This window comes from Cyprinus carpio, chromosome A18, assembly GCF_018340385.1.
Source record: "Cyprinus carpio isolate SPL01 chromosome A18, ASM1834038v1, whole genome shotgun sequence".
Classification (NCBI taxonomy): domain Eukaryota; kingdom Metazoa; phylum Chordata; class Actinopteri; order Cypriniformes; family Cyprinidae; genus Cyprinus; species Cyprinus carpio.
In genome coordinates this window covers 21,438,307-21,450,215 of record NC_056589.1, presented here as the reverse complement: position 1 = coordinate 21,450,215, position 11,909 = coordinate 21,438,307, and the positions used below count along the sequence as shown (strand labels likewise).

The following is an 11,909-nucleotide window of genomic DNA, read 5'->3' as shown; positions in this document are numbered from 1 at the left end:
CGCTTGTACTGACCTCTGACTTTCACCAGAGATTTATTCAGGTCATAGTACATAAGAGAGAAACAAAGAGAGGCAATAGACAATGACAAACATGTCAGTGGTCTGAAAGTCTCATGTGGCCTGTACAAAACCATTAATATGATTTAAGAATGTACCTTCATAATGAAGAAAAACACTAACATCTGTATTTTCCAATTTGACAAAGCTCAGATTAATAAGATCCCTGTCATTTACATGTTATATATTATATATTACTTATTGTATATTTTTTTATCATTTCAAAGACATGCAGGAGTCCTTCCATACAAATTATAGGTGACATTATGGATATTTTGGTTGCACTTTATTTTACAGTATGTGCACTTACCTGTACTCAAAGTGTACTTATAAGAAAGTACCAGATAATATAAGGTTACGTTAGATTTAGAGGTTCAGGGTTAGTAACTAGTTATAACCCAGTTATTGTAATTACTGTAACAAGTACATAGGATGTACATGCGCAACAGGACTGTAATAAAAAGTCCTATCAATACTTTTATGTAATTTAGTCTTTATATATTAAGTTAACACATGTGTATTAATAATTGCTGTTTGAAACATACGTATTTTAAAGATTTACAAGTCCAAATGCCTGCATGCCTGCAAAATAATAAACAATAATGATAAAATGAATAAATAAGTAATAAAGACTCAAACTGGAGAATGTTTGCTGTGGTGTGTAAATGTTTCAAATATCTTTATATTTTTAAAGGGGTGCTATTATGATTTTTTTTACTTTTTCAATTTTAGTTAGTCTGCAATGTTGCTGTTTGAGCATAAAAAGATCTACAAAGTTACAAAGCTCAAAGTACAATTCAGAAAGATATATTTTATTTAAAGGGGTGCTATTATGCTTTTTCACTTTTTCAACTTTAGTTAGTCTGTAATGTTGCTGTTTGAGCATAAAAAAGATCTTCAAAGTTACAAAGCTCAAAGTCTTATTCAAAAGGAGATATTTTATTTAACAGAAATCACTTTTCAAAAACTACAATGAACGATTAGTTTGGACTACAATGCAGCTTACCAATCACAGCGCATTTCGTATTTCAGAAGGCGGGCCTACGTTTGATGCAGGAACTATTCCAACTGTTCATGCCAGACTGGGGAGAGAGGTGTTGTAATAATGTAAAATACGTCGAAAATATATGTTTTTCGAACAGTTCTAGTGTTCAGTACACCCCCAATACAAAATCAAGACCTTGTAAAAAAGCATAATAGGACCCCTTTAACAGAAATCACTTTTCAAAAACTACAACGAATGACTCGTTAGGACTACAACGCATATTTTCCGGGGTTTGTTATATCACAAATATCGACAAATAGGATGAGACCTGGTTGAGCCATCCCGATCTCATGGCAATTCGTACATATTTTATGAGGTAGGCATAGCTAATTCATACGAATTCGTATGACCACACTCGTACAAATTCATACGATTTTTGCCAAATCGTATGTATTTTAGGAGTTGCACAATTCGTATAAATTTTATGAATGACACACCTAATCGTATAAAACCGACACTGGGGTTTAGACAATTATCACTATGTCAGAGAGTGACTAATCTAGCACGACTTAGCCACCTCGTAAAATATGTACAAATTGGTCATGAGATAGCGTTGGTTGAGCTACACTAGAGAAGGCAACGAGTGTTATCACTATGTCAGAGAAAGGCTGATTTAGCTATATTTACAATGAAGCTTGCACCAGGCGGCTATGGTAAGGGCCATGACATTTCCCAAACAGGCGCCGAGTGTTGCCAATCACAACACACACTGGCCCAGCTAACCAATCACAGCACATTTTGTATTTCAAAAGGTGGGCCTTCATTTGATACAGGAACTATTCCAGCCTTTCATACCAGACTGGGGAGAGAGTTGTAATAATGTAAAATATGTGAAAAATAATGTGTTTTTTGAACAACCTAGTATGAGAGCCTGTTCCCCCAAAACAAAATCAAGACTTTGTAAAAGAGCATAATAGGACCCCTTTAATGTTTTGAGTTCAGCTTTAATTAATTTGATTTTGCATTATTGCAAGTACTTAACTGAGTGAAATTAGGCCATAACTTACACCATCTTCTGCACTTTCATGTGCTTTATTTTTAATGTGCAGACAAAATTTCAACAAACCACACAGAATTTCTCACATTTTCCCCTCAGCAAGGGGTCCAAATAGAAGGTCATTTCAGAGCCTTAATAAACCCCTCCCCCTCCTAATTAAGAGCACCCCTATTTATTTGCATTATTTCTGGGAGTGGCACCATCAAACCCCAAGCATTGTAAGTGACCCTTAGATATGGCTAGCCTGGCAGGTGGTTAGGTTTTCTGGCAGAGAGAAGAGGGCTTCTCCATGTGTGAGCTCTTACACACTCTTTAGAGTGAGGGTGGTATCAGATGACGCCTTTCCTGTTTGAAATACAGACCTTCAGGTGGTCGCAAAATCATTTTGGTGCCGAACTTTGCAAACTCGCATGCAAAAATCGGCCTCATGCTCACTATACGTGTCTATAATACAGTTGCTGTCGGGAGTGTGGAAAGCGCCGTTGTTTGCGTTATCAGTGGATTTTGGATAAAACCAAGCGTGTCAACCGAACGAAATAATTATTAAAAGTAGCAGAATAAATTACGCTATAAAAGGCTCGTTTTTTAATATTACGCGAGTATTACCATGTCAGCGTTTTTCTAGGTTCTACAAGATATTTTAACTTGATAATGTTTAACACCCAGTTAAGGCATATTTGTGATCAATTATCTTGAATTTAGAGAGGACATAGCTTTTAATAAGTGTGACAAAGTGATATCTTTAATTTTATTAAATTTTTATTTAGGTCATAGGATTCTTTGCAGTTATGTGCACGGTCATCATCACACGCGCTGAATGCCGCCGTGAAATGATTCATCTCTTGGTCGAAAGATTTAGATTGAGACCTGCAAACACAGGCTTGTCCTGCCAGTGGTGTTATAATATAGCGTATTCATTCCACCCAATAAGTAACGTAATAATAATAATAATAATAATAAAATTTACGACAAGAGTGTAAATATTATTAAAAGACAATGCATGTTTTACTGGATTGTAAAACTGCTTTGTTTGATAAAAGTAAAAGGTTGCTGTACTACTTTATAATTTCATTGAAATGTATATATTTATTTACTTATATAGGCCTATACCTATATATTTATTTAAGGCAATATGCATAATTTAACAATATTAAGATTAAGTAAAATGTATAAATCAATTTATAATCATTCGTAAAATTCTAATAATAGATCAAATAAGATATTTAAATAGCATTATGAAATATGTAAAGTAGGCTAAATGTATTTATCACCATCCCAAGTGCAGTCCCTTATGCGTTTCTGGAAACCTCAGCTAACCTTTTTGTATACCGTAAATTAAAATAAATAAATAAAATAAGCTGAAAACTTAAAGTTAGGTATATTTCCCCATTATGAACAAAAAAGTAGGCTAGTTAAAATAAATATTAAAAAGCCTAGTCTATGCGTCGGAACAATGGTGTTATTTTCCAAATTAAGCTAAATAGCTATTTAGCTACAGTTTTTCTAAAAACGTTTGCTATCTTTGATAGAAAGTTTTGTTGTATTTTCAAGTCATCGTGATGTTGCATTTATTAATAACTTGAACTTTGCAAAGGTAAAGTTATTCAAAGGTAAAGAAAAATCTGTTAACATGTAAAAATGTACTTTATAGCCTACTCTAACTGTTCTTTAAACAATCACCAACTTTGTTTACTGAAATAATTATTGTTTACACGGTTTATCACTTTAAATAGCGCGCAATATCTACTTGATTCGGATTTATCAGTTAAATAATCATTAGGGATATCCAAACACACTGAAAGCGAAAGCAAGTGTAATTGTTTCATTTCGGGTCATCACAGAGTTCCATAAATCTTATTTAGAGCTTGTGCATGCGCGTGGGTGGAGTTTCACCTTCTCCATATTCAGAAGTTGGGTGGCTGCTTTAAGCTCGCGCTCTTTGCCCTATAAAGAGAGGCCCTCGGTCTCTTTAAGACAAGACAAATTAACGACTTGTACAAATAATTGGCCGCATTGCTTCATTTCTGACATCACTAAAACATTTATGGTGTCCACTGACGCGCTTCATGCTTGAGACGAGGCCAGAGGAGCATGATGGAGTACTTGAGCGACAAGTTCTCCTTGAAAAGTCAAGCGATTAAAGGCAGCGATTACTACATGGACCAAGTCATGGAGACTTTAGACAATGTGCAGTACTACAAGACATCACCTAAATGCGTCCAGGCCTTCTCGATGCAGAGCAATGATCAACACACCACCATGGACAGATCGTCCCCGTGTGACAACCAAAACAGTAAGTCTGACTTAAAATAGTCATTGTAAAATGTAACAAATCATTTTGCATAATACTGAAAGATTCTTTAGTGTTTTTATACAACATCTTGGTTCAATAAAGAAGTGGTTATATGTTCTCTTAATAGTTTCTTTAGGTCAAAGCCTAGAGTCTAGATTATGTGGCTTTCCAAAGTAAAAAAAAAGTTATTTGTGTAACTCATAATGTTCTCGTGGCATCAATCTATAAAAACTATTTTAATAACCTTTAGGTTTATGTAAAACAAAAAATATTACATATAGGCCTAGAAGCTATTGGCCAGCTTTGCAATTCCGACGAGAAATGTTTTTAGCTGTTGTACGTATTAGTAGGCCTACTTTTAAGATGAAATAACTTAATAAAGAATTATATTTGAAAAGTTCGTATTGCAGATTTAACCAAAATTTAAATGTAATTTTTTTTTAAAAGTTACATTTTCCATATTTTTAAATAGTCCAGTCCAAAAAAAAGTTTATTACTTTACTTTACTTTATTACTTTATTACTTTTTTTATTACTTTTTTTTAACTAAAAAAAGATTACGTTTTCAAAAGTTGTGAAAGACCAAAGAAAGCGAAAAATAGTTTTACATATTTTCATGGAATGACCTTCGTCTAATCCTTCATAATTTTAAACTTCTTTGCCATTTTTTTTAATCTTCTTTCAGAAACATCGCTATATAATTTATCTGCTAATTGGTTGGTAACTTTTCATTAAAAAGTAATTTGTAAACATAGTAATGCTGCAAATAAGTGATTTATTTACATTTGAAGAATATTCAAATAAATAAACGTCATTTTTATCTATAGGCTACATGGACTAAATGGCGAATACGACGTATTCAGTAGCATATATTTAACATATTAAATATACACTTTCTTTTCATTATAAAGTTACATAGACCATTGTCCGTTGACGTATGTCCAGGAGCCTTTTCTTATTTTTATGTAGGCTATATTTATGGTCTTAAGGTGCACATTTTGAAATTATCATACGATGTAACATTAAAAAAAATCTACTTCATGCGGTTTCTCATGAGCAGATTATTCAGTGTTAAAAAATGTTTTCGATGTAGTTTAGGTGCTGCTGCTGAAACTGTGTAATTTTATGTCAACTATACTCATATTTTAATAATAATCAGGCGTGAATTACTGCGCTCCTAAAACGGAGGACAGCAGCCTGCACGCGATGGAGAACTGCTGCAGTATCAGAGTCTCGCCGGCCGCAGCCGGACCAGACAAAACAGACCTGGACGACATCGGCGAAAAGTGCGACAGCAACGTGTCGAGCAGCAAAAAGAGACGCCATCGCACGACCTTCACGAGCGCTCAACTAGAGGAACTGGAGAAAGTCTTCCAGAAAACCCATTACCCAGATGTGTATGTGAGAGAACAGCTGGCCATGAGAACAGAGCTCACGGAGGCCAGAGTTCAGGTAACTGCTCACTTTGATTTGTGATTATTCTCTAAAATTACCTGTAAGTGTTTTTTCTATTTTTTTTAATTTAATTTTTTAGCCTTTCATATAAACTCCCAAATGTTACATTTAGGCCTGTCTGAGAATAACGTCATTACATTTTAGGAAAAGCCTAAATTTTCACTTAAAATTGAGTCCTCATGCATGCATTCCTTAGCATTAAAAAAACTATACTTGAAAACAACTTTAATTTCTTCCTTAAGTTAAAATAAAAGTGGTGCTAAAGATGCAGTACAACTAGCATTTCATTGCACTTTTCAACTATTTTAAACTTAACAAAATCAGGTTTAACCTATGAAAACGCATTAAAAATATAAATATAAAAGATGTTTTTATAATGAAAACTTTTTACATACCTGCCATTTATTAGTTATGGATCTGTATTTGTTTGCAAAAGATAAAATTAGTAACCCTCCCTGTCATAATTAATGAACTTAATGTCACAGCCCTGTAATTAATTATGGCTTGACATTTACACTACACCAACATATTAAAAAACAGGACTTAACAAAAATAATAATAAAATAAAAAATAAATAAATTTGTGCTTACATAAAAAGTCATCTCAATATTTAATCATTCATTTTACATCATGGAAAATAACTTTTCTTTTCTTTTTTTAGGTGTGGTTCCAGAACAGAAGAGCCAAGTGGAGGAAGCGAGAAAGATATGGACAGATGCAGCAGGCTAAAAGCCACTTTGCAGCGACCTATGACATATCAATGCTGCCCCGGACAGACAGCTATTCACAGGTGATTCCCTTTATTTATCTGCACCATGATGTTACAAAATGTTTGCAAAAATAATTATAAATCAACCAATCCATGGCTGTCTACTACTCAAATGCAGAAGAATGTCTGGCCTATAGTGTTTTTAACAAATCATCATTGTTATTGTGCATTATTTAAACGTCTTTATTGTTCTATATATACATTATCTGTTTAAAAAATAATCACATATATCATACACTGTGTAAGTAGGTTTCGTTATCTATTTTGTTGGCAGAGTATTTATTGATCTGATTACAAAATTTGACTGGAAAGTCAACCGCATATGGTCCTTACTAGCACAAACACAATGCATGAATTGTTGACAACTGCCCTTAGCCTTTCGAGCTTTAAACAGCTTTGACGGGTGTGGGAGAGCTGTCTCATGCTAACTGACAAAAGCTGTTGTGAGGGTAGGAGATGAAGATTTAGATGGCACCACGGGACCTCAATTTCCTTCGTCAGAGAGCAGATTCTTCACTCGTGTGTTTTCCATAGTCACATAAAAAAGCCTGTGCCTTAACAGGACAGGTCCTTATTGCACTGGGCATGTTGTAAGCAGAGGTGGGAGGGTGCTAAGCCTTGTATTTGTCTTATGCTCAGATTTTTGTGGTGAACACAAATGCATTTTTGTGGGCTGCAGGGTTTGTTTTTAAAAGCCTGGTCTGGATTTATTTAAAGTCTTGGACATAATTGTCAATGTATTTTAATGTAGATTGAGGGTGTATCTGATATGATGTCATCTCGGTTTGTCATGAAGCATTTTCCCAGGCATACTAAAATGCGTCGATTTATATTTTAAAATTGAATTAACTTTTCAAAACGCAATCTATGTTTATGTGCCATGAATTTCCAGACATTTGGATTCCTTTATTTTGATTATGGATTTTTTTTTTTGCTGCATGACTTCCTGCATCAGCTCAAGCCTATTGAATTTTTTTTTGTCTTTCAATCATTTGCTTATTAAAATGGCTTTTCACACTGCTCTTAACCCCATCTTATTGTCGTTATAGACTCTGCTTTTAACCCCGGGTAGAGGAGAGTTTTACTCTTGTAAGCGGGGTTAGCACTGCTTTTTTTACCCTGGGTTATGAAACCTTTCACCAGAGCAGGGTTTGCATCATTTTTGGTACCCTTTCAAAAGGTAGCCTACTATATGTACCATTAAGGTATTAAGTTGCACCCTTTAGGGGTAGATAATGTACAAATGTGTACCTTTTTCTAAAAGAGCAGGGTTAACTATTACAGTGTGAGAAGTCCTAAAGTTTTGTGATTTTATGATTTCATGCATTTTGATTTCACTTTATTCCACTTTCCCCTGACTACACAGATTTCCAACAACTTATGGACAGGTCCCACTGCAGGCAGCTCTGTAGTCTCGTCCTGCATGATCCCGCGTGGTTCCCCTCCCTGCGTGACGTCTCCCTACCCCCACTCGCCGAGAGCCAGTGAGCACAGTTACGTGGGATTCCCCAATCACCAGCAAAATCAGTTTGGAGTGTCTCTCAATAACTTCTTCTCCGATTCACTTCTGGCTCCTTCACCGAACAGTCACGCCACGTTTGAGACCAAACCTGAGTTTGAACGGCGGTCATCCAGCATTGCTGTGCTGCGGATGAAGGCGAAGGAACACGCAGCCAACATATCTTGGGCCATGTGAACTCTGAACTTATTCTAATAGTGCTGATCTGAGAAGTTTTTGCCAAATAACAATACAGCCAGTTACTTTCATGAATTGGTTTTTGGTTAAATTTTTATTGGAACAACAAAGATATCAGCCGTGATTATAACCTGTTCAAAAATTCTGGAAAAGTTTCCTGTCCTTTCAAAAATAATCTCTGAGTTAAACAGTGATTGTTCTTATTTTGTCTAAGCATCTCTTGTTGTTGTGAATATGAAGGGCACAGAACTCAACAGCATTATACTCTCATGACATTCACAGAGATGTTATGGCCGACATACACTATGTCTGTGTGCTTTGCAGCAAAGCTGTTTAACGCTCTCTAGCTGTGTGCCACATGCAGAGGAGCACTTTTTTATTTTATGGTAATAAAAGTTAATTAAAATTAGAGTTAATGTGTTTCTATTTTTTTTTCATTCTCTTAGCTCTTCGGTTTTATTATATTTGAAAATGTAACTTCTGTGATGGTAAAGCTAAATTTGAATGCCGTTCAGCCTTGAGTGTTACATGATCTTTCAGAAATAATTCTGATATCTTTCAGAAAGTTCGAAAGAACAGCATTTATTTGGAATATACATACCCCCCCCCCCAAAAAAAAGTTGCCAATAGGCTTTTTTTCTTTTTATAGTTATGATCATATATCCAATGTTTTTGAGTAAATCAAAATAAGCAGTGTTTAAAGATATTATGTTAGAATTTGACCCTTTTTCAGCTCCTCTGCTGACACCTAACCTACATATTTCTCCTTTTGAGAAAAAACACAACTTTTTCTAGTTACTCAACTATGAGGAGTAACCGTAAACTCAGAAAGTTCAGTAAACTTATATTACTGTTCTAATGTTTTTCATCTACAATTTTGTAAGTAGCACTAAGGTGTTTTAGACTGTACCCATTTTGTATAAACCTAGTAAATATCAGTATTTATTTCAAAAATAAAACAGGGATGCATAGTTTAAAAAATGAAGCCATTAGAAACCATTAGCCATTTGAGTGTAATGTTTATGTAATGAGTTTTAAAATGAGCTTAAAAGCATCTAATAAGAATTTAAGTTTTTTTTATTTTTATTTTATGACTTACTTGATACAAGCTTGTATATTACTTATGTTCTTAGTATTTTGTATTGACTGTTGTGATATGAACCTTTGTTAATATTTGTGTATCTATATTTACAGTGTAATCTCTGTATTCATCTCTTGGTCACTGGTCCATCATTTTTATGGATCCCCAGCTTCACTGTAAGACTGATGGTGCAGCACATGTGAGGCAGAAGATCCCACCACACTCTGGTGCAGATGAGATCCATCAGCAGGCCGAATGGGTTTGACCCTCTGGGGTGAGCCACACTCATTAATAAAGACCCTCACATGCTTGGGGGAGTGAGACATGTGAAAGAGACAGATATCTCTGCTGCCCAATACTCCAGACCTGCAAATGGGTGGAAAAAAATAAAACACTAAGGACATTGATTACAAAAATGTACCTGTGTGTTAAATATTTCCTCTTGAAATGGAATACAAACAGATTTCCATTACTGTGATTAGGTGGTACTGAAAAATTACTTGGTTGTATTTACATTTGTGCTCATAGTTTAGTAGTATAAAATCACTGAAAGGATGCTTTCTAACTCACTAACCATCATAAAGTACACACAACGAATAAAAAAAATCTGGCTTGTACACATTTCTAAGATATGCTGGCAAGTGCAACAGCAAAAACAATCACAAGACACACAGGACTTTGTGTGGAATGTGATGTGATGCTTCTTGTCCGACAATTTACGTCCTGATTATGAATGGCTGTCCTCCAGATGATTCCTTGATGGACATTTTTGGCCCTACTCTGCATTCAAGCACAATGTGTTCTTTAGAATTACGGCATACAAGTAAACACATTTAGTATGTATTTCTTGGATGCCTTATTCAGTCTTCTCTACCCACACGTCCAACTGGTCCTGTACCAAAGGAAATAGCACTCGTCAGATATTTCACATCACTGTTAGACGTAATTTCAAACTGTAATTCTTGATTTAAAAAAAAAATATATATATATTCTATTTTTGATTTGAAGGTATCAGGGGCAATTAAATTCCAATGGCCAAATTTTGCAATTCAGTGCAATCATTCACACACATTACATTACACTCATTCTGGACGATAATCATGAAATCCATACAAAGACTGGAAAATTGACAAAAATTCACAAAAATAAAAACTTAAAAAGAAAAAAAAAAAAAAAAAAAAAAATCAACATTCTCACCATTATTTCACTAAAAAAGAGATTAAGTTCATCAAACACACACTGACCTTTTGTGTCCCATATGCGGTTAGCCACAATGAAACTGGTCATTAAACAGACTATTGTATATTAACAGTAAGACAATTATGAAACACAAAACTAAATGAAACAGCAGAAATTTTAAAGGTAGTGAAAAGTAACATTGTAATGTTAGAAACTGTATGAATTTACACCAAAAACAATAAAAAAAAAAAAAAAAAACCCATAAACACGCCCTGGTCCTAAGAACACAGCTCAGCTTTTGCCTAAATGATTGTCAGTGTGATTTTATTGTGTTCACTTGTTTACCCAACAGCTATTGCAAAAATATAATGATATTGTACACTACAGTTCAAAAGCTTTTGGGTCAGTAAAATATATTTTTTTAAATCAATACTTTTACTCAACAAGGATCAATAGTGAAACTAATGTTACAACAGATTTCCATTTCAAATAAATGCTGTTCTTTTGAACTATTTTATTCATCAAATAATCCACAAAAATATTAAGCAGCTCAGCTGTTTTCTTTATTGATAATACGAAATGTTTCTTGAGCAACAAATCAGCATATTAAAATGATTTCTGAAAGATCACGTGACACTGGAGTAATGGCTGTTCGAAATTCAGTTTTGCCATTACAGAAATAAATTACATTTTAACATATTAAAATAGAAAACAGTAATTTTAAATTCTAATAATATTTCACAATATAATTGTATTTTTGATCAAAGAAATGAAGCTTTAATGAGCTTTTGAACAGTAGTGTAATTTTAAGTATTACAGGGCCCTGAAATACAGAGAATGTGTGTGGGTAAGTCTGAGAAAAAAGAAAAAAAATGTCTAAATATTTCATTATATTGTTAGATGATGACTTTTTTTTTGTCATATTCTTTGCTTATCTTCAGTATATATCATATGACATTATAATATTATTTTACATATATTAACACAATAGACCTGTCTCTAACAATTGTCAGAAACAATATATAAACAATGAGCTCATAAAGCAAACAACAGCATAAGCAGGGATCACTGCAAAACTCGTCTTTATGATACTGAATATTCTCAGACTTAATATGAATCATCACAAGACACAAAAGAAAACATGGCCTGTTGTGAAATATTGGATAATGCAACATTTAAGGTCCTCTGGGGCACTTATGGCTCATGTGCTACGAGTTGAAGACCAGCCATACAAGAAAACTCCACTCTTAAGTAAGTCACACTTTTTGTTTTCCTTCTGTACAAATGCCACATACATTCTCTGATGGACATTTCAGCTGGGTCCCATCATTCACAAAA

General features: G+C 34.2%; 1 protein-coding gene across 1 annotated transcript; it reads left to right on the top strand.

The window, feature by feature from the left end:
• The first annotated feature begins 4,014 nt into the window (after positions 1 to 4,014).
• Positions 4,015 to 8,915, top strand: alx1 (ALX homeobox 1). Its single transcript, XM_042775393.1, has 4 exons — positions 4,015 to 4,392; positions 5,551 to 5,843; positions 6,508 to 6,636; positions 7,982 to 8,915. The coding sequence occupies exons 1-4, from the start codon at positions 4,191 to 4,193 to the stop codon at positions 8,309 to 8,311; spliced, it is 954 nt and encodes a 317-aa protein (XP_042631327.1). The 5' UTR covers positions 4,015 to 4,190; the 3' UTR covers positions 8,312 to 8,915.
• The last annotated feature ends 2,994 nt before the right edge of the window (positions 8,916 to 11,909 follow it).

What these genes read in the sequence shown, in the direction of transcription:
- alx1 (XM_042775393.1), top strand. Translation starts at nt 4,191, where the DNA reads ATGATGGAGTACTTGAGCGACAAGTTCTCCTTGAAAAGTCAAGCGATT. An exon ending in TCACGGAGGCCAGAGTTCAG is followed by an intron (nt 5,844 to 6,507) that starts GTAACTGCTCAC and finishes TTCTTTTTTTAG; the next exon opens with GTGTGGTTCCAGAACAGAAG. An exon ending in GGACAGACAGCTATTCACAG is followed by an intron (nt 6,637 to 7,981) that starts GTGATTCCCTTT and finishes CTGACTACACAG; the next exon opens with ATTTCCAACAACTTATGGAC.